General features: G+C 49.1%; 1 protein-coding gene across 1 annotated transcript; it reads right to left on the bottom strand.

Annotated features, from left to right (window-relative positions):
• Window positions 1-5279: 5279 nt before the first annotated feature.
• RTN4R (reticulon 4 receptor) lies at window positions 5280-19063 on the bottom strand. Its single transcript, XM_086474411.1, has 2 exons — window positions 18949-19063; window positions 5280-6709 (listed from the first exon to the last, which is right to left on the bottom strand). The coding sequence occupies exons 1-2, from the start codon at window positions 19061-19063 to the stop codon at window positions 5280-5282; spliced, it is 1545 nt and encodes a 514-aa protein (XP_086330537.1).
• Between the last annotated feature and the right edge of the window lie 4026 nt (window positions 19064-23089).

Here is a 23089-nt window from a genome sequence, read left to right as displayed (position 1 = left end):
GAGGTGCCATCTGCCTGCAGCCCAGGGCCAGGGTTACAAGCAGGTACTTGTCCTCGGAGACAGGTAACTTCAGGCACTACTGCCAGAACAGGTTCCAGTCACTGACATAGCATTGCCAGCTCTCAGCACTGTCCTGCATCTTGTGAGATTTGATGTTTCTCTGGTGGTTCCCCAGCTCAGAGGAGAAGTGGAGAGACTTCAGCCTCAGATGAGAAAAACTTAGAAACATGGTCTCCAAAATCAGTATGCAGCTAAGCAGAACCCAGATAAGCTTCATTAAGAAGCCCTACGTATTTAAGGTAATTTCAGTTAGCTAATTTCAGGGGACCCGACTAATATTTTTTAGCAGTTGGAGAGTCACAGTGCTGCTGTCTGGAGGACCAACTTGAAAATGAGTGCCTCTGTCTCAGGGGAAGGGCAGGAGAGGCAAAGGTGACTTGCATGTCCTCTCACACCCAATGAAAGAGGAGCAAGAGGGGAGAAAAGCAGCTGCCACAAACACGTTCAGGCCACTGTAGACTCCTAAAGTCCAAAGCCAAGCGAGACCACTAGCTCTGCCTGAGCTGATCGCCCTCAGGGCACTGCAATTCTAGATCCTAGTGTGCAGCGGGCAGAGAACGAAGCTACTACGGTCCAGTGCCTGGCCATGGTCAGCTTTGGCTGGTCTTGTCCCACTCCCAGCCTCTCCTAGTGATCTGACCACGTGTTTCAGCAAGGCTGATTCAGCAGCTTAGTAATGAGGTTTAGACCCAGCCCTGCGAGGGACTTTAAATGCACAGACCCAGACAGGTTAATCTTTCAAGGGCTTGGGGGGGCTTTGGACAGGGAAAGTGAGGAATCCTCAGGAGACCACAGCTTACACCAGAACTGCTTGAGCTCCACTTGTCAGAGCATCTAAGTCCTTTCCAATCAACATCTGTGATTACTTAACGAACCAGGCTATTAGTGGTGTCTCTTTCACACTGCATTACCCCTCTTTTCCTCCCTGGCTTTGATCAAAACTTGCTGATGGAAATGGCATCAAAGCCACAGCACCCCTGTACGAAGTTTTGATCTCCATGAATCACAGTTATCTATCAAAACAAGAAAGATTTCAAAACCAGTTTGATGGAATCACTTTTACATAAAATGTGCCCACATCAGATGTCGCAACTCGGCAGCATGGCAGAGAGAGATGGGGACCTCTGGAGTGAGCCTCACCATACCTGTGTCAGGCACCTCATTTAGGATAGGAGAAATCACCACCTCGGGACACACGCTTTTGGGCTTCCCCATCCGTAGGCAGAGGTGCAGTCCCATCTCCCTGCTCTCTGCATGAGGATGGGAAGATGGAGGGAGGGGGCAGACGAGAAATGCACTTCACATATTACCATGACAAGTGAGAGCAGAATCATCTCCTCGGCTAGCTCGGAGCCCAGAGATGCTTTCAGACGGACCTGAAAACCTGGGAAAAGTGTTTCTCTTTTGGTGCTGTTCCTGCTAGTTGCAAGGACAGATGTGGAGCTGGTAGCAAAGGATAAGGGTGGATCTGCGGAGGCAAATGCTGTCAGCAAAGCAAGCATGAACACAATGTCTTTCCAGCACTGCTTGAAGCCTGTGGTTTTACTGCCTCTTCAATAGCGGGCACCGCATTATCGAGGGTCTGCGTGGTGACAATACACATGGGACACTAGGTGCTGAGTTATGCAACTCTGCACTGTGTGATGGGGAGCCCATTCTTCCTAGGACAGCCGGGACTGCATCCCTCCTCCATCCAGACCTGTTCTGGCTCCTTGCTGTTGACTTTGTTTATTTGATTTCACTCCTGGCATCAAGGACTTGAGCAGAAAATTAACTGCTACTTGCATAGTGAGGAAGGGAGAGAAAGTATCCTGAGATGGGGAACAATCAACAATGTCCTGAGCCCTGCTGGGTAAATTCCATTTAACTCTGTGACATCTGAGTGTAAAACAGGTCTAGGATTATCTGGAAGACTGGTGCCAAACCCAGCAAAGCACAAAGCAGAAGGAAAACTGCCCTTCTTTGAAGTCCTCAAACCCTCCCTACCCTTACCAATACCAGAGCTCACCCTTCGCCTTTTCCAACCTCCTGCAGGTGTTCCTGGTGTCCACTGCATCCCCTTCTTCAATAATTTATCATTCAAATGGCCTTCTAATGCCTGTAAACACAGAAATTGGCATCTGGACAGCAGGAAATCTAGGAAATTAGCACAAGGGACTCTTCTGGGCTTGTGGCCAATATATAGTCCTAGGAGCCACTGAAAGCACAGCAGAGTCAAGCTCTAGAAAGCAGGAAAAGTGTCACTGGGTTGGCATAAAGCAACTCCTAGTTCATTCAGGGCAAGTGACAGCAATGGGTTAGCCTGCTTTGAGTTAACCACAGGGAGCATCAAAGTCAAACGCCCCGTGAACTGACTTGGGCACAGACAAGCCCATATCACAGCTCTGTTCAGGACCCATTTAGTGGCCGTGGGGAAATGTCACAGCACGCAGCTGTTATCTCATTATTGTTTTTAAGCTCATCCTGGGTTTTGCCACTTCACGTGGTTTCCTCACGCCCATAGAGCTGTGGGCATTGGTCCAAGCATTTTGACTACAAGACTACCATACAGGGCAGACACGCAGTATGCCCTGAGACTATGCCCAAAACAGGAGTTCCCACAGCAGCCCATCACAGCATCCATCCTGCTGGCCTTTGTATGGGCTTTGGAGTGGTGCTGACCCCGCATCCAAGCCAGGCTGAGCTACTCTCTGCTACTGTGCTCCAGCCTCCAGTGTAAGTTTGAATCCCTCAAGACTTTGCATGATGCTTTTGGATGAGTAGGAGAGGACAGGGCCTGCTTTGGGCATGCACAGCCTCAGAAAACCCTCCAGGAGCGGCCTGAATGGGACAAATCCTAGCAAGTACGGCAGAAAGCAGCTGGTTATGTACTGATCATTCACCGGTGTGTGTGGATAAGCATGCACACAAACCTTCCTAAGACAGGCATGCAGGCATCGGGATTGTCAAGGCTGTCTAGCTCACCAAGGCACTTAGCAACCCAAGCCCAGGGCACTGACTTTTTGCTTCATCGTTTGGCCAGAACAACGTATTCACGCCTAGCTCCTCTGCAGAGGCTGACGCAGGTCATGGAGCTGGGATGGCAGCAGTCGATCTGCTGGGATTCCAGGGCCATGCTGCACAGCATCTCCCACCCAGCTGTACAGCCATACAACATGCCACATCTTTTTGCAGCCCCAGTGGTGGATTTGGAGGAGACAGATCACAAACGCAACAGTTTGGGCTTTGCCCTCCCTGTCATTCACACAGGTGGAAACTGGCTATGGCAGAGATAGAAAGTACCCAGCAACACCCCATGAAGTTGTTGCAGGTGGGCCTCAGATACCACCACACTGGCTGCCCAGCTGGCAGCATCACTGGCTCTCTGTGACGTGAGCCATCCAAGCATCCTCTCCTCCTTCCTCCCATGGTCGCTGTTCCCTCCTCATGAACCATCAAGCCTAAAGCAAGGCTGGCATTAAGTCATGGCCCTGCTGCCGTCTGCTCCTTGCCTGCAATGGTCCCTCCCTCCTCCACGTGTTGTTATTTTGTGAAGCGGAGCACCAGTCCCAGTGCCGTGAGCCCCAACGATGGCTGGTGCAGCCTGGAGACCCCCAGCCTGACTTGCACACGTGGTCCTCTAGCACATGTTCCCAGGCTCTTGGTACACCCATGACACCGCTCTTGCTCTTCTCTGGCCCACACTACACGCCACCTGCATGTGACAGGCTGGTCTTGCACGCATAGACCTCAACAGCTCAACAGTCTTCCTGAAGAGAGGAGCACAGAAGAAGATCTATGGTCTGATAAGGAAAAGCAACCTCCTGGCAAACTCTCTGCACAACCCTGCCAGAACCTGGAGTACCTGCAGAGTGCACAGGGGGCCCGGCCGCAGCACACAGAGCACACAGCCAGATCTAGGCAGGTGCTTTATGGCCCGCTGTGCAGTATGGGAGCACCCAGACATGACCAGTTTTATTTTCATAGCACCCTGAGGTCAAAGACGGGGGTCACACAGAAGATGAATTTACTCGCGCAGTGACTCCGTGAAGCACTGGCGGCACAGCCAGGAACGGACACCAGCTCTCCAGCACAGCCAGCCTGAGCTGCAAGGCCAGGAGCTGCGTGTCTGGGGAGATACACCCTATTTCATAAATCCCAGCCTGAGTGCTGTTCCACCCCGGAACCACCTTCCGGTTCGTTAGTCACAGAGCTGACTAGTTATCTGTGTATATCAGCAGAAAAATGGCACTGCCCCACTTCCCGGGATCGCTTACTAATGTTCCTCTACCTGCAACCCAGAGTCCTCAGCTCCAAGGGGCTGGGCTAACATTTCCTGCTGTCCTCAGCATCCTGAAATACGAATGACGTTGGGCGAATGCGTGGGACAGTTCAAAGGGAAACAGGAGCATTAGCAGAACAAGTCTCATGCAAGGAAACCCTTTGTTGGCACCTGTTAAAGATTGCATGACCATACTGAGTACATCTTATTTATGACTGCCGTCTTAAACGCTCACCCTGCCTTCAGATCACGGATCACTCAACAACTTTTTAATTTTTCAGCTTTTTAGCTGGTTAGCATACTTCACCCCTTGCAGATGACAACCACTTAGGAAAAAGAAATCTTTATTTTATATTTTTTTTTGTATACTTGTACACAAGTAAAATAAAATGCATATCTATATATACTGCAATCTTGTGAAGGAAAAGGTAGCATTCTTTAACAAATGCTGCCCGTAAACATGGTGTGATGGAATGAATACGGAAAAACTGCAATATTCATAAACATAGGATTAAAACAGCATCAAATTCATTACCTCTGCAAATGGGAACCTGCAATATTGTTCAGTGTGATGTCAAGTTACAAACAGATTTTAGACATTCTTTTCGGAGAATTTCTTACACTTTTTTTTTTTTTAATTCCTGTAAATAAACCGTATTTCTTTACCATCTGCTGTAGCAAAAGCTGCTTTGTGGGCAAGTGCAGTTCCGAAGACCAAAGGTATAATTCACAGGTTTCAGGACAAATAAATTATGTACATCTTGGTGTTTGTCTTTTTTGTTTTTGTGGTGGTTTTTTTGTTTCTTTTTTTTTTTTTTTTTAATAAAGGCATCCAGTTAACTTTTGTGTAACAAAGCTCTCTCAGGGTGGATGGTAGTTTTGCTTTTGTTTGCAACATTTATGGAGGTCAGCAAAAGTCTAGTATTAAAGTGTCATCAACCCAGGAAAAGAGTTAATTTTAGCAGAACAACAGTAAGCTCCACACCAAGGGAGGGATCAAAAGGCTTAGGCTGAGCTGTACCGTGGAGCTGTTTCCTTGCTGGGTGAGGCGGCACTGGGCCTTTGATTTGTTCTTTTTAGAGCAGCCCTGTCTCTTTTTGGTTGGGACTGTGGAAGGTTCAATAGGCTCTAGAAATTCTGGTTTCAACTTGGTCAATGGAGGGTCTACAATGCTGGGGAAGGTCCCAAAGGGGGAATCATTTATCTGCTTGTTGCTGCCATTTTTGGAATGGTCCATCTCAACATACTTGGTTTTGGACATGTTCTCCTTATCCTTGAGGGGGTTGTTGGAGGATGGCCGGCTGCTGTGGGAAGAAGGACCTGACTTGCCTTTAGCTTCATAAATAAAAGACTTATCCATTTCTGGCTGGCAGCACTTCGGGGAGCCGTTGTGGGACCCGAGAGGGGGGAGCCCGGTCGGCAGTTTACCAGATCTGGTCTTAGTGCTAAAAACACTTGTTCGTATCTGGTTGAAGGAGTCAACACATCCTTCCAAGTCGGCGCTCTGCAACCTTTTGAGGTCTCTCCCTGCCAAGCGGGGGGGAAGGTGGCACTCTAGCTCCGAAGACGATCCTTTAAACTGCTTAAACCAATTCCAGAGAGACCGAGCCTGGCAGTCACAGATCCACTGGTTGCCATTCAAGCGCAGGTACTGGAGGGACACCAGGGGAGCCATGGTTTCCCCCGTGAGCACGGTCAGGTTGTTGTTAAACAGATACAAGGTCATCACTTTCCCAAGGTCGTGAAAAGACCGGCGGTGAACCAGGCTGACTCTGTTCTGGTGCAGAAGCAGCCGGTCGAGGTTGATTAGCCCACGAAAGACGTTCTCTGACAAGCTCTTGATTTTGTTACCATGCAAAAACAGGTAGGTGAGGTTTGCAAGATCTATAAAGGTGTCATCCAGAAGGGTCTGTAGATTATTATCCTGAAGGTAGAGATATTGCAAGGAGAACAATCCTCGAAAAAGCCCTGTGGAGAGCTCCAGTAGCCCACAGCGATCCAGATGTAAGGTGTGGAGGTGAACAAGACCCCGGAAAGTGACAGGGTTGATAGATTTCAGGTTCGTGTTGTCACTGAGATCTAACTCCTCCAGTTTGTTGAGCCCATAGAAGGCTCCAGGCTCAATGAGGCTGATGTTGTTGGAGTGGATCCAAAGAATTGTCATGTTGCGGCAGGACGTGAAACTGCTGGACCTCACAAGGGTTATCTTGTTGTTGTGCAAGAAGATGCGCTGGCTCTGGATGGGTATCTCAGTGGGGATTGCTGTCAGTCCTTGCTGCTGACAACTTATTGTAATCTTCGGTTCACTGTAGCATACACACGCCCCGGGGCAAGACTCCACTTCTGACTGGATGTTCAAGCAAAGCACCAAAATCAGCAGTTTGCTTCCTAAAGGATAACAAAAATAGTATGCAAATTAGCCAGGGTCATGGGAGAGCGCTTTTCTTTGCAACTAATAGATGAGCCTGAAAATCACCCTTCTAAGTGTGTTGCCACTAACCACAAACAACATATGCCGGGGGAGCCAAACAATTAAAATGCAGAATTAAAAATGCTCTACCACTCAACACAACAGCTAAAATCGATATACGCTTGCAGTGACAAAGTTTGAGCACCTCCTCAGCCTTCCACACTTGGGAGGCTTCTGACTTTGGTGGCAAAAGAGAGCGAGCATCAGTACATTTTTGCATCATGGGTCCTGAATGTACATCTAACACAAGCCCTGTTCCAAAGAGCTTACCTCTGAGCAAAGGGGTTGTCTTCTGGGGGGCCATTTGCCTTTGCCACAGGCACATTTAGCACAGCTCAGCCCATGGGAAACCATCTGCCCAGCTCTGGTTGAAGCCTGCAGCCACAGGGTTGTACCAGGCAACTCTGTCTCCCATTCCAGCAGTGCCACCAGCTCCCTGCTTTTCAGGATTATTGAACAACGCTTCAAAACAAACAGGCAGCCCCAGATTGCACTCAAAATGTTAAGACGGAGATGTAGCTTTTGTGACTTTTCATGAACAATTTCTGACTGATCTGCTCTTCCTGTAAGAAATAGCTGTAAGGGATTCCCAGAACAACTCACAGGTCACACCTGACTGCAGAGGTCTCAGGGGCCAAGAGTATCCTTTCCTTCTCTCAGTCCACCCTTTACACCACATATCCTTGCTTCCCTTCCTCTCTCCCCTTTTTCCCTTTGAAAATCTGTGCAATCCCTTTGAATCTGTGCAGACACCGAAGAAGAGGAGAAAACAACATGTTTTTCCACAGAGGGCAATGCTGTTGTTGGAGGAAATCGTGCGCAGTGCTTGATTCAGGTATTCCTCAAAGTTCAGAAGGCAGAAGTAGTTTCCGTGTGTCCCAAGTGTGCAGGCAGCCCACTGGGACTGAAGAGCCCCCAAAAGGAACATTTTTTCATGTTGATGACCACTCACTTCCCCAGGAGCTGGGCTGCACAGAAATCACAAGGAAGCATTTTGATTCACCAAATCCACCAGCCACAGCTGGCTGCTGGGAAAGGGCCTGGAGGATGGGCAGGGATGGGCGGGGGCTGTGCAGCCAGCATCATCTTCCGACAGGGGACCTTGGAGGGAAGGTCGGCATGAACCTGCAGCTGAGAGACTTGCAGAGAGACCTGCTGTTTCCTACCCACGGTGGGGAAGGTGGGGAACAGAGGCAGTTTCAGCAGTGCTTTACCATCAATTAGTAGCAAGTAATTAGTTTGCTTAGTCTCAACTGCATATGGGAGCTAAAATGAATGGGCAGCAACTGTAGCAGCAGGAGGCTCCATTTGTGAAATACCATGTGTGAGCAACGACACGTGTGTCTCCTTCCAAGCTCATCACAGCACCTCTGGAAAAAAGACATGTTTCTCCCCATCACTGGGGACCTCCAACCCAGGGACAACAGCAGCTTTCCCTCTTCACTGTTGTGGGAGGTTTTTTTCTTCTTTGAAAGACTGAAAATATTGTTCAGGCATGTTGATGCCTCATTACACCTTAAGGTAAAATAGCAGGGTTCAAAAAGTCAGGCAGAAAAGGGCAACGATGCACAATGGGATAAACTGGAGAAAGCCTGGTCGTACCCAGTCACGCGTGCCCAGTGCAGCACACCGGCTCCCGTGGGGCCAAATCCTGGAGGCAACGGCTGCATCTCACAGAAAAGCCTGAAAGGCGATCACGTTGCTAATGAGATCACATCTTCTCTGCATCGAAGTAGCAACTTCAAACGCCAACGATAAAGGATTAAATCATATGGAAATCTCACCAAACTGTTTACTGAGGCAATAACAAAGGTATCAGAGGAGCCAAGGCAGGAAAGTCGCTTTTCTGCAATAACAGACTGGGATCCCAGGCCTGAGTTTCAGTCTAGTCAAAATAATTCACTGTGTGCAGCTAATAAATCTGTGATGATCCAACAGTCCAATATAGGCAGGAGACTCCTATATATCATAGTCCACATGGGAGAAAAAATAACAGCTCAGCATGCAGAGATAATTTGAGCCTGATATTATTAGCTGCTGAGCATCCCTGGAAGGCAGTGTGTTGAGTGCAGTATTATGACACGTTCTGGCTGGCATGTCATGTTTTGACATATCACGTCCCATTGTATGGAGCAAAGTAACAGGATACAACTGAAATCTCCTGCTGGAGACATGTCACACCAAGAGGAGCCTCCTGGGAAATTAAAACAATGCTGGCAACTCTCTGACCAGCACGATTCCTCTCCAGCTGATAATGAAAACCTGTATCCAGAGAAATATGACTTTCTGGAATCTCAATTTCTTCAGTTTCGTGATTCAGAGGATGGGGGCCAGGGTGGCACTGGAGCAATGGGATTCACCTCGCTACGCTACACCACCCGCTCCAGCAAAACACGCTTGGACCGCAGACGCTGCTGCAGGCTCCACGGCTCTTCTCAGCTGCTCCTCCCTGCCTTGGCAATACTGCAGGGACTACAGCCTACTCAGGGAAAACCCAACCACAACCCAGATGCATCCCACATGCCTTATAAATATGTGACACGCTCACAGCAGAGTGAATGCAAAGAACCATTCCTATGGGAGAGGAATCACAATGACAACACTCCTGTTCCAGCTCCAGCCAAGGGGAGGCAAGTGCATAACAAATACGTGTATACACCGGGAGAGAAAGAGAGAACATGAAGCAGCCGGCAGAGAACAAGCCGTGCATATGAATACCACCCTGCCCTGTGCCACCCCCTCCTGACAGCCATGCTCCTGCACTCCCCGGATCGCTTGACTGCTTGTGCCCTGAGCATCCACCACCAGTCCTTTCCTACGGACAGAGCCGCTGGGGCCAGGCAGCAAGGTCCTGTCCCAGCTTCTGGGTGTGTGCAGAGCTGGAGGCATACTACGGCTTCTCCCCAGGACAGGGGGGCAGAAGGGAAGGGGCAAATCCTGCTCCATGCTGAACCACGGCTTTTCTTCTCCCGCTGCCAGTGTCTCTGCGGCTGCCGGGAGCTGTGAGTCAGTGGCACTGATAGCCGACTGCCAGTGATGCAGCACAGGGAAATTAATTACAGGCAGGGGTAGCCTGTGTGCTTTAATTAGGGACCTGGTGTTCATGAGCTGCTCAGATTAGCTCCCTCCACCAGAGACAGTCACTGTCAATCATCCCCCAAGCATCCACTTAGTTTCCAGCTGTGCAGCTCAACCGTGTCCTGACTGATCCATGACAAAGCTCAGTCGTCAGAGGGTCCCCAGCCGGCACAGGGCCTGAAGCAAGTGCAGGAGTGGATGCAGCCCACAGACAGCCTCGGGCCGTCAAGATGACCTCTTCCTCCTGAGCCAGACTGGGGTATGCTGTGGCAGAGACCAGAGGGACCATGCCTTGGCTTTACCGTGCTCCTCGAAGGAGCTTCTCCATCACTGGTGTTCAACCAGTAACAGTGCCTGTGCTCAGTGTGTCCCAGACCACAGTGGCCACCAAATGCCATGAGACATCCAGATCTTGCACCAGACACTTTCATCTGTCCAACTCCAGGCAAGTATTACCTTCCTTTTTCTGACCAGGTGCCAAGTGACCACTTTAGGACAGGGATGAGCACAAGGCAGGGTCCTGGGATAGGAAGGTTGCTAAGACCTGGCATCAAGCCACGTTAACACAGCTGCACAGTTTTAGGATGGTTTGATGAAGAGCAGAGCTTGTTCCTGTCTGCCTGGAATATATTCCCGTATTTCCAGGTACCCTCTCACTCTAGACCAAACCCTGCAAGATCGAGACAGGGCAATGGCATCACTGCCCTGTACCGCCGGGGCTGGAGCCCATCAGTTGGAAAGAGGCACCCGTTTTGGGGCCTAATGACACAACACAAAGCACAGACCCAAGCCCCTTTATGCTGACCTGAGCGCTGCAGCACAGTGTGGAGCACCACCCCACTGAGCCTCATGCAGTAGTACAGAGCTGGGGCCATAACACAGAGGAAGGAGCTGGAGCACTGATCCCGGGACTGTATTGCAGAGGTGTGTACAGGAACCAGGCACCCCAACACCCACCAGCCAGGCACCCTGGCACAAAACCAGATGCTCCACCTTCTTCTGCTCTCCTCTGCACCACCACTTGTTCCTCCCCTCTTTTGATGACCTCCTCCTTTCCATCCTCCTCCCCTCCTTCACAACCACCATACCCCAGGGCTTGTCCAGCTGAGGTGAAGACAGCACTCAGGCAAACCAGTCCATCTCCAGAGAGGCTGGGACAGTGCCCAGAGGCTCTATGCTGTCCTGTACACCACGCTGCAGCTCATTTCCCTTAGCACAAAGCAGGGGGGAAGGATGAAGACCTTCAGAGGGTGGCCAGGCAGAGACCACACAGACACAGCTTTAAACCTGCCAGGAACAGTGTGAGCGTCATGGGCTTCTGCTCCTCTTGGGAGGCACCAAGCATCCATGATGCTGAGGGGTCCCAGCAGGTGCTGCACTGAGCAGAAAGGTCAAAGCCCTGGTTGAAGGCAGATGACCAGAATCCAGAGGACCTGGGCAGAAAGAGTCCAGCTGTTCTGCAGTCTGGCTGGCACAGGCAAATGCCATCACTAGTTTTCCTGGAGTGCTGGGTTCAGCTCTGGCTGTGGGCTCCTTCCTTTTCCAGGAGAAATACACACTGCTCTTAGGCCAGAAGTACACGACATATTCACTGGTGTCACAGGGAGGAGGGAGGCCAGAAGGTCCACTCTGTGCTCATTCCCAGAAGGATGTGCCAAGCCCAGCTCCCAGTGGGGAACTACAGCTTCTTTCCCTCAGCCTGACAGATACATCCACACAGAGCTCTGCAAACACTCCCACCACCACTGCCGACTGACCGTCACTGGACCCTCCACCACCTGCTGGACTCTTCCACAGAATCATAAAATCATTTAGGCTGGAAAAGACCTTTAAGATCATCAAGTCCAACCATTAACCTAACACTGCTACAAGTCCACATACACGCCTGCACGACTCAACCTCAGTGCCCATCCCTGAGAAAAAGCATCTCGGTGTGACATCCATTCCCTCATCTCTTAGATGAGAAGCCATTCCTACCCCTTCCAGAACATGATTAAAACTTAACGGGATAGTTCCAGTCAAAAGCAAAAGATGAAAGAAAATCCAGTACCTGGAACCTTCGGTCCCTTCAGGACTTTGGCTTTGAGTTTAGCATTTGTTCCTCCGGAGCTTTCTTAAAAGCCAGAAACCTCCTTCAGTCAAACTGCCGCACTTCCCCTTTGCCATCTTAGAAGTGTTATGACTCATGGAACTGGGAAGCAATTAAAGTGGGTCCATTATCTGTCTTTCCGCTAGTCCCCTGTGCGATCACGTTGTCAAACACGGCAATTAGAAAGAAAAGGCTCCGGGGGCCTCTAATAGATGCTTTGCAAACTTTTTAAGAGGCCAAAGCAAAATGCAATTTTCTGCAGTTTGCAGAGCCGTGGCCTTTCTCTGCCGCTCTGCACTTGTCTCTATTGATTTGGAGATATTATAATGCGGCTTTCCTACGGTGGAGGGTCAATAATAATTTGAATTCTCTCTTGGTTGGACATAAAGGGAGTACTTTACAATACAAAGCCTTTTGCTGATGCACACAGCATTTTGCCTTTGTTTATAGTACGGAGACACTATAGCTGCTTAATTCCCTGTTCTGAACGGATATTGTTTGAAATTCAGCACATGGCTTTGAAAGACACTCTGCAAAGCAGCTTCAGTGTCTCCCGCCTTGTCGCTTTGTCCTGTGGCCAAGGGTGGGTCTGTGTGTGTGAGTGTGTGTGTGTATCAAAAGGAAGAGGGCAGCACTATTATGCATTTCAAGTTGAAGGCAAATTGAGAGGTGAATGAGGAAGAAGAATTGGTTTGGACTAGTCTCACCCCAGGCTGGTGTTCCCCTCCCTTCTGCTGCCTCCCTCCCTCTGCTGTGGAGAGAAAGGCTGGTTCACGATGGTTCAGCTGGAATAGATTTAGAGCAAGGAGGAGAGAAGCGATGCTCTGCCACCACAGAAGCACGTGGGAGAAGCAACCACTGTTACAGCTCTGGGGAACCGAGGACCCGGAGCGGGTACAAACGCAGCAGGTCTCAGCCCACAAGCGCCCACCGCTGTGCAAGCACCCTCAGGCAGCCAGCTGCAGCAGAAAATCGTGGGGCTGCAGCAGGTCCTGTGGCACCTCTGCAGCTCCGTGGGGATGCCGGGGTGTCAGGCAAACAGTCAGTGGGGTCACTGGAGCAAGCGAGCGAGCTGACCGCAGCTCTGTGTCTGCTCTAGGGTGCGGACTTGCTCTCCAGGCTCAGCTGACTGGGTCAGCTCCATCTCCATAGGCCATCGCTGGAGCTGAAGAGTCCCAGCTCACACCAAAACACCCATGCCTTGTTCTGATGCTGAATCCCAGGTGCCTAAAAACAGGAGGCTAATTCCATTCTCGGCACCCTTGAGGGTCTGAGATGCCAGCATGAGTGCTGGCCGATTTGACACAGCTTCTCTAGGAGATCTGTGCTCTTCCAGCAGCTGGAGCTGGGTGTGATACAAATGGCAGCAGGCAGCAATGTTTAGGCACCTGAACCCCACCCCTAAGTTCTATAGGTACAGTCTCTGATCCCACATGCTCTAGGACTGTATCCAGATCCATTAACCTTTGGGACTGTGGTGCTCTTCATTCCCTCTGTCAGTACAGCCTCAGTCCCACTCTTTGGCATATCCAGCCTCTACCCTGAACGAGACAGGATTTCAGCAGAAAAAATACCATATGCGGTCAGAAATGAAAGGTCATTTCCGTAATGCATCCAGGCAGGGGATGGAAGCAATAGATGTGCCATTTCCTAACTTCTAGGTGTTCATCTTTTCCACCTAAATCATACTCCCTTAATGTGATTTTTGGACTTAATATTGCAGGGATATTTTTAAAGGAAGAAGGTAAAAGCGAGTTATATCATGTGCAATTCTTGGAATCCATCCTCACAAATCTCCAGAGGGGTTTGAATGCTGATTCTTCAGCACCGCTTAGGGCTGAGCTACACGACTCATTACGTGAGCTGAGTGCAGCACAAATCTTAACCAGGGCAGCTCCATCCGTTCACCGGCTTGTGCCAGAGCAGCTCCCAGCCAGCGGTGCTCCCCATCCCTGCCAGGGGCTCTCCAGCACTCCCAGGATTTTGGCAGCAGCATCGGTTTAGCCTAACAACATTTGGGCAGGGTTATACTTTTGGTGGTTTGCCAGCATTTCCCTCAGCAACATCGGGGAGAGAAAGGAAAAGGTGATAGCTAACAATTTATATTTCAGCCAATTTGAATACGAATTTCATAAGGAGGGGAAAAAAAAAAAAAAAAAAGTCTCTTCTCTAGCCAGAGGGTTTTCCTCCTGCTGAATTTCAAAGGCTTGCTGCAAGCCATGGAGGTGTGAAAAAGTCTCAAAGAAAAGGTCATGAGAAACCTTCAGAGAGGAAGATATCAAGGGATTTAAATACAGGAGTCATTAGGTCCCTGTATAACAATAACACCAATGTCAGTTATTATAGCCTAGTAATGCCCTGTGAAGCCAGGAAATGAGAAAGAGAAAAGCCCTCGTTGTAATACAAGAACTGAGAAGAGCTGCACAGAGTCAGTCAAGGGCCTGTTTGGGCTGGTCTGACACAGTGGTCAGGAGCAGACAGGGATGGAAAGGCAACACTAAATGGTGCGAGCATTGCCCTGGCATCTTCTCCAAGCCCCAGGCAAACAGTGGCCCAGGGCCTGCCTGAGGCAGAATTTCCCTGTCTCCTCAACAAACTGTGAAACCTTCTTTCCACTCTCTCAGGTTTTCTCCAAGCCCTAGGTCCTTGTATGAATGCTGCTCCAGACACTTTTGCTGTACTTCTCTGCATCTTCTCCAGGTCCTCTTCACTGCAGGGGTGGGAAGATTACACTTGGGATGCAACTGCAGCACATATTTATGCAGAGGTTTAGTTGCCCTACTCTGGCCCTTATAGCTCCTGCACTCTGCCTGCCATCGTTCAGCATCAAGCTGAGCTTTTCAGACAGCACTGCACAAAGTCCCCAAGATCACTTTGCTGAGTGGCAATAGCTCATTTAGAGCCCATCATTGTGTTTGTTTAGGTAAGGGTCTGGGCTGTTTGCCAGTGTACATTACTTTGTATTTATAAATGCTGAATTGCATCTGCCATCTAGTCTGTGGTTACAAAATTTACAGTGAAACCCCTTGCTGCAACAAATCATGTGCCCAAATATCCACTTTCCTTCAAGCAGAAATATTATCATAGTTCACAGTTGTGCCCAAATCTTAAAATGTAAGCTGACTGTAAGCAGTGACATCCTCCTGATCCAGCAGTCAAGCTGCAGCAGTAGTTCACAGAAATAAGGACTTGGTAATCCCTACCTATCAACACAGGTTAAAGATGCTCCTTAAAATGGTTTACATAAAAAGAGGTATAAACTTTGCTTGCATCTTTGACATGAGGTTATTCTCTTAGGCATTAAAAAGCTGACCTAGTTATCACTGTTTCCTATGGACAGGCATAGGAAAATCCTATGGATATCCTAGGCCATGCTTCAATGAGTGCTCTGCTGCCTCACCTGGTGGGACTAAGTCTCTGCCAGTTCTATCAGCAGAGGCAGAATTTTCAGCTGTTAGTATAAAATGTAATAAATTTGCACGTTTTCCACCTGTCCTGTTTCCAACTATCTATTGCCTATGTGGAAGGGAAACGCTTATGACCTTTTAAAGGGAAAAGCTTATGACCTTGAAGTAAAAACTTGGAGAATTCCTATAGAAAAGGCTTATTCCATTCATTCCCAGGCCTGGCATCATTCAACCCTGGTCCCTTCCACACAGCTAGTGTAGCTCCCAGATGCTGCTGGTCCATCCAAACTCTCCCAGTATTCCCTTTTTCTTTCTCAGAGGCAAGCTGGTTTCCCCACTGTATGCAGAAGTGTGTTCCCTTTCAGGATGTGACCATGTATGGTTGCTTAACACTGGAATAACCATGGCCGTGTTCAGCTCTTCTAAAGACATAATGCCAAGTCTTGTCATCGCCTTGCTCCTGGTCCTCTCTAGTGTCCCCTCCACCAGCGTGACACCACAAAGGCTCCTACAGCACAGCTTCCCCCAGGCCAATCTCAGCATCAGCCTCTGGACTCAGTAGGGCACATGGATTTGTAGAGACATGGCTCTGAGGAGGTGGGTTTGACATGGTACCGTGCCAGTTACCAAACACAATGGCAATAGCTGGAGGAGAGGCAAAAATCTCATGCAGCTATCCAAGGCGGGGAACAGTCTGGGACAAAGGCAGAAGTCCAGGGCAAGTATCTGATGCGGAAGTGTCTTGGTTCGAAAGACAGGTGTCTGCGGAGGAAGGCAGGAGCCTCCCTTGAAATGGAAAATGCAACCCCCTTCCCTCCAAATTATTATAATTCTGAAATTAAGGGGCCTTCAGGCAAAGATATGGGGAATAGGAATAACAGTTCTTTACTAATATATATATATGTATAAAACATAAGGCAGGGAAAAAAATCCAACCCCCTGGTTTACACTGACAGAGTCAGAAGTACAACCTGACCCCCTGTTAGGGTGGCAGTAGCAGTCCGATAAGATGCTGGCTGCAGCCCTCCTGAAGCGATGGGTGTAGTGCTGTGGAAGCAGCGATCAGGTAAAAGGGTCTGGTCTTCCTCCGAAGGTCCAGTGGTAGGTAGGTAGCTCTTGTCCTCTGGAACTCCAGTGGGGGGAAAAGCTCCTCTGGGAATCCAGTGGAAGAAGGCTGCCAGGGTGTTGGAGATCTCCGTTTTTATTTGGCATGGACTGCTTGGCTCCTTCCCCCCGGGCGGAGCATCTCACCATGGGATGGGGAGTCGTGAGGCAGTTCCTTGATGAGCCATTAACAGGAGATAGTCCAGGAGCGAGTTACCGATGGGTCAGGCGATAAGGCATTGTTGTGCCCAGTAACAGGAGATAGTCCAGAGGGGGGAGGCAGGGAGCACCGCCCCACCTGGTCTCAACAGCTCCTGAAGATGGTGACAGAATACTTTTTTGGGGCACATCTTGCACTGTAACCCAGGACAGGAAGTCAGATGAGAGGCAAGAGGTCTGGGCAGAAGATGCCCACTGCCCAAAGGCAAGGTGAAAGCACATGGCCTGGGACAAGCATTTGGAGCACCTGTGGCACCACTGGGAAAAATGTGCACGAAGAAGGGAAGAGGATGGGCAGGGAGGCTGTAGGCTTGCTGCAGGAGAGCCAGCAGAAGAAGGGTAGACAGACATCCACGAAAGCCTGCAGGTACGACTTGAACAAGCCAAATCCACCTGTCATGAATCCATCCTGTATGACCACTCTGAATAACTGCTGTGATCCTCATCCATTACACAGAGCTGCAACGGTGCACTTCCTGCAAAGCTGAGCTTGGCCAGACCGAGCACAGTGAGCTGGAGAGGAAGCAGCTACTTCCTCACAGCCTGGGAGAAATGTCGCATCTACATTTTTCACAAGTCACAGCCACCAACGGCCACGGTATTATCATAGCTGTCCCTCTCACACTGCCTTTTGCAAAGTGTCATATGACTAAATCCATACCCAGCCCAGTAAACCCTAGCAGATCCCAGGTTGCCTAAGAAAGCAGACCAAAAGGAGCTGTGACCGGTCCCCTTCACACTGGGTTAGGGAATCGTAAGTGGTCACGATCCTCATTTCCATCTTATCCAGATAGGATGCACCCAGCACATTGCATGAACAGGATCACCTACAATATTGCCACCATTCAATCCTCACACTGTGAAGACTGAAGTGAAAATCTGCACGGTGAATCACAACTGGCTCCTACAGAAGTCAGTATTATCTGTGCCGTATTTGTAAAAAATCAGGGACAAACAGGTGTCCAGAGGAAGTAAACTCTCATTCCTGAGATGACTTAGATCTCCTGTGGAGCCCACAGTGCCCCAGGAATGCTTCAAAACAGTATTACTAAGAAGCAGAGCTTCCTGCATATCCAAACCTGGCACTGGTGAAAGCATCGTGTGCGAGTGACTCACAGAAAGGAGAGGTAAAGCTCCAGATGGCATTTACACCTGCTCTCCCCCAGCCATCTGTGACTGCACCCCAACTGGCAGCTGCAAATCCCACCCCCACATCGTCAGCACTGGAAGTGCCCCGTTGCACTAGGCAGCATTTTTCTCAGTTTTCCCCTAAAATTACACTTATCTCAGCTTTTGCTTACAGACCCAGCATGGGCTGATAATGTGGAGTGGAGGAATGAGGCCTAAGGAAGAGCCTGGAAGGAAAAGTTGCTCCAAAAACTTCCCATGACCTCCGTTTGGTTGTCTGTGTGGACACAGACAACGCTTGCAGCTGAAGAAACAGCTTGGGAGCTAATGCCCCAGGCAACACAAGGAGGATGGGGAGAGGGAGAGCATTTCAATTTCAACTTTAGACACAACCACTTTTTCAAGGAACAGCCAGAAATGAAAACATGAGAGCTGACAACGGTGACTGAAGGTCATGTTTCTCTACCCTGCTCACAACTGGATGCTCTCCTCTCTGAGCCTGGAGGACCAGAGCTCTCCACACCACCCCACAAGTCGTCACCTCAAACAGCGGAGCAGCAGAGCCATGCAATGAAATGTAAGGTCTCTACCGTGAAGCTGCCTTACAGCAAGCTCCGTGGTGCGGACACAGGGCATTTCTCAGCGCTCCCCTGGACACCCGGCCCCTTCATCCACGAGGCGGGACGGAAGCCCAGTCTAGCCACGCTCCCCCTCTGCCTCCTTTCCCCCGTCTCTCTTGGCATCCCTCCCAGCTCCCTGGCATGCATCCCTGCTATGTTCCCATGGCTCATTCTTTCATTCCCAGATAAAAGCTGGGACTGATTTTTAATAAGTGTGCAAATTCAACTGCTGCTGTCTTTATCGGGTGTCGGCTTTGTCTCCTTTGCAGTTTCAGCATTAGACATGCTTGCCTGCCCTTCTGCAGCAATCTCATCCACTCTCTCCAGATAAGAAACACAACACCCACAACTCTATAAACATATTTCTCTGAGATGTGCAGACTCTGTGAAGCCAAGCTAAACAAGAATACAATGGGACGCTAATGATACACCTTCCTGTTTGCGCGGAAATCGGGATGCGAGCAATGGGGAAAGGATCTCAGCCTGCAACCGCGGCGAGGCTTGAGCCTCACGGAAGGCAGCAACCCCTGGTGCCTGGCTGAGCCTCCCACATTTCTTCGAACAGATATCCACCCCGAGTTCAGAGACCCCATAGTATACCACCAGGAACTCGCACCGGATTGCCATGCCCAAAGCCCTCAGTTCAACTTCCAGCCTTTGGGTCTCATTACAGCTACAGCAGACTACAGCACCTTCCTGCTTTTTAATCAAGGTGGATAAAAACTCCCTATTCAGACGTCGGCTTCCCCTCTGTACCCAGAGACCATGTTCATCCATTTCTCCACTACAGGGCATTAAATGTTCATAATCACCTGTTATCCAATATGGCCCTTAAATCAATTTTAGAGTCGTTGCCCTCGAGCAGGCAGTCTCCCAGCCTGACGAAGTGGCCTACATTCTGTGCTTGGAGATGGATGACCGAGCATTTAGCTGTATTAAAATTCATGTTGTTTCACTGTTGCCAGTCTACCAAGCAATTGCAATTGCTCTGCATTAAAGACTTGCCTTCATCGTTATTTATCACGGCAAAATTTGAGTCAGCTGCAAACTTTACGGGCAACTAATTTATATATATTTTCCGGATCATTCATGAAAATAGCGAAATACACTGGGGTGAAAGCTGAATCCTGCAAAGCTACCGTGCAGGCAGCTTGTTCGGCACTGATTCTCCAACAACAATCGCATTTTGGGAGCTTTCAGCTGCCTGTTTCTTAATCCTTTTAATAGCTGTCCGTTGGTTCAACAGAGAGTATATTTTTCACCAAGTAAATCAAGAGCCTGACATAAGTCTAAATATATTATGAAAATCCAGATACATGAGCAGAGACTTTTTTTTTTTTTGTGTCCACATCTAATACACCAGGACACTAGTCCATGCCTGGGGCTTGCTGACATTGTGGCAATATGATTAATACATAATAGTGACAGTAGTATCTTTAAAAACAGTATCAGAAAAAAAAAGAGAACTCCACTGGGTTTAAGAATACTTTCTGGGAAATCTACCAGTTGAAATTAATGGTATTTCTATGCCTTTCAACTTTAGCTATGTTAACATTTCCTCTTTCTCCTGCAGCACTGAGACTGGACTGACCAGCCTCTCCTTACCTCCTGGTCTTTCTCACTTGCTGCTTTAAACCACCCAGTGGGCACTGGCCTTTCCTGCCTCTGGCACACCCCTGGTTTTCTGATATTTATAAGGAATCAGATCTGGGACCTTGCCAGCTAATTTTGACAGCGCTGCCATGCACACTCCTTAGGAAGAGGCTTGCACATCCATCCACGGCTGGATTACTGTCACTCTCCATAAACCAATCCTGATGGATGCTGTCTCACCTCAGCTGGGCATCCCTCTCTGGAGATCCTGCTTCACAGCCTCCATAGGCAAGTTGCTTAAGCACTCAGGATCGTTTCAGAGAAAATAAAAAGATTTCCTTAGCACTGACCCCGTGAGATTTTGTTTTTCTGCAGGACCAGGTATTCATGTGACACTACCACCACCCTGTCAAAGAAACAACCTTTCCTTACTCTTCCCCAGCCAGCAAGGCAGGCACTGCTGTCCCACTGCTGGCCTTGTCTCAGAAAGGGATGTTGTAGCAACACATTTTGCTTCAGCCCCTGAAGCATATTACTTAATTAAAAGAACCAAACCATGAAGCTTATTGAAGGCAATCTTCATCCTATAGCCAGGGCCTGCAAATCTCTATGGGGACACAGACTTCACACCCTGCAGTTCAGTCACTCCACGCAGAGCAGTTTTAGTGCAGCAGGACTAATTTCCCCTAATACTAAGTGGCTATTAATATTTCATGATACTAAGTGAACTTTTCTTCCATTTCATTTGCCATCTTTATTTGTTTAATTCACCTCCTTCAGCACTGTGAGGGAGACCAAGGACCAACTCCTGATTTGCGGAAAATATGAATCATGTCATCATAGGAATTAACTGAAGTGAAAAAAGGAAGAAATTGGTCAAATTATGAATAGAAATTACATCAGAATCACAAAAATGCACCTGGGAAGCTCAATCCTGCAGGATACCCCTGAGGTTAAGAGCCATAACATCAGGCACCAAAACGGCACCTGACAGAAAACATATACATTTATAAGCAGAATATCCCATCTCTTATAGCCTGGAAAAAGGTCACCCCAGCATATTCACTGTTATTTTCTTTGGTATTTCTCACGCTTGATGCAAGCCAAGGAAAGAGAAGAGTAAATCTTGTGGATTTGAAGAGAGAAAAAAATGACTCCTCATTTTCCCCTGCTCTCTTTTCCCTGCCAAAGTGGAAGCAAACTCTCCTTTCTCTGGGGAAATAGCTTGTGCAACTGCTGACAGGAGCAAGGACAAGGAAAGCAAACCCTGCCAGTTCCAGCGGGCACTATCCAGACAACACATTTCAAAAAAAGTGTGCTTTGTGCCAGCCTTGGCACACAAACCTCCTCAGTACTCTCACCTCCCAGACCCAAAACTCCACAAAAACTGCCCAGCAAACCATCTCAGCCCAGCAAACCCCCTCCAGCCCTGTGTGGGGGAGCAGGCCAGGGATCTTGCACAGGGAAACCACGAATACTTCAGAGTAAAGCTAGGAATTTTGGACTGTCCTTTTCTTCCAGAGTCTCTGTCTCTGCCTTCCCTCCCCTAGGGATTTTTTCAAGCAAACTTGGACAATCTCGCCTTGATTACAGAGAGTCAGAAAGGCTCCTGCGCTACTACTTACACCCTCATGAAAACCTACTTCCACCCAGGATGTAGATGTTGCCATTTCTGCTTTACCACCCTTGGTCTCTGCCTTGCTGTTTTCCTTCTAAGATGTCATTTGGGGTGACATCCACTTCACCCCTACCTTGTTCCGAGAAAACAGTCCAAAACAGCTTCCCTTGTTGGACAGCTTGGCCAAACCAGCACCATGCAGTAGCGTCGTGTAACGGGCAGCAGCAGCCTGACACACCAGGCAACCGGGGAAAGTACCTGGAGCAAACCAGGTTGACAACAAAGCAATCGTGGACAAACTCCGCACGGACAGATAAAATGTCACCTCAAGGAAGGCCGTCTTCCCAGTGCTTTGAGGACCAAACCTGGGCTGTTTCCAAAGGAGGGCAATCTTTTCTTGACTTTGCACCACTTTTATCCTGCTCCCTGCTGATGGGTATATGCAGCACCTTCTGCCTGCATCCCTCTCCTAGTCATCACCACAGAGCAGCTTCTCTTACTCACACTGCCACAAACCTAAGTCTTCCTCTGCCCTGGGCAAAGCCTTGTGCTTCCTTTTGCTCACCATTTTGTAATTCTCCAGGGTCTGGCTGCTGGGGAGGTCCGTGTCCTGCCCCAGAGCCATCCACACTCCCTGTGTCTCCAGCCGTGTGCACTGCTGGGTTTAGCGGGTGGCTTCACACAGGTCTTCATTGATAAAATACCTTATGGACCTTTGTCTTTTCCAGGTGATAGCATCCTTTTCAGAAGCCTCCATACGTGCGTCAACCTTAAGATAATGCTTCCTGAATCCCTAAATCTCCTGTATTATCAAAATATACCAGCTCTTTTCCTGGCAGTCTAGAGGTCACCTTACCTTTTTTCCATTCCCAAATGTATGGTTTGACATTTGCTAATGTTGAAATCCAGCAGCTATTTCTTTCTCCTCTCCTCTTACGTGTTTAAATCCTGCTGAAGGTGACGCATGCCCTCGTGTTAGTTGCTGGTGCCCAGAGGCTATTATCAGGGAACGAGCTAATCCTAGATTTGGAAGGTCCCTCTGGGATTTCCTGTGACAGAGCAGGAGGTGGGGGTGCCTGATGGCTGGGTTTGTTCAAAATTGCTGCCTGAATTGAAATGAAACAAGTTCAATGTCCTCCTGTTCATCTTCCCTGGGACTCTGGCCAGTTCCCACAGTGCAACATCCCCGCATCTCCGGCTGGCCGGAGAGCAACAAGGTGAGTGAAACAGCAACAGTGGCTGGTCACTGGGACAAGGGTGGCCCTTGCAGGAGCAAACCTCCTCAAGAGCTGTCAGCACCTAAAATGCAACTGCCACAGATGGGTTCTCAAACTCACCTCAGCTGCCTGCGAAGCCGATGGCATGTAAATTTTCTTGCCGTCCATCAGCATGAGGGTGCACGCTTCCATCTCCCCGTGTTGAGGGACCTCAGCGTGCAGGGG

The sequence above is a fragment of the Leptosomus discolor genome, chromosome 16 (assembly GCF_034619465.1).
Source record: "Leptosomus discolor isolate bLepDis1 chromosome 16, bLepDis1.hap2, whole genome shotgun sequence".
In the NCBI taxonomy this organism is placed as follows: domain Eukaryota; kingdom Metazoa; phylum Chordata; class Aves; order Leptosomiformes; family Leptosomidae; genus Leptosomus; species Leptosomus discolor.
The sequence above is the reverse complement of the archived record's forward strand: the minus strand, read 5'-3'. Positions and strand labels throughout refer to the sequence as shown.

What these genes read in the sequence shown, in the direction of transcription:
- RTN4R (XM_086474411.1), bottom strand. Translation starts at nt 19,063, where the DNA reads ATGGCAATCCGGTGCGAGTTCCTGGTGGTATACTATGGGGTCTCTGAA. An exon ending in ACCAGGGGTTGCTGCCTTCC is followed by an intron (nt 6,710 to 18,948) that starts GTGAGGCTCAAG and finishes GTTATCCTTTAG; the next exon opens with GAAGCAAACTGCTGATTTTG.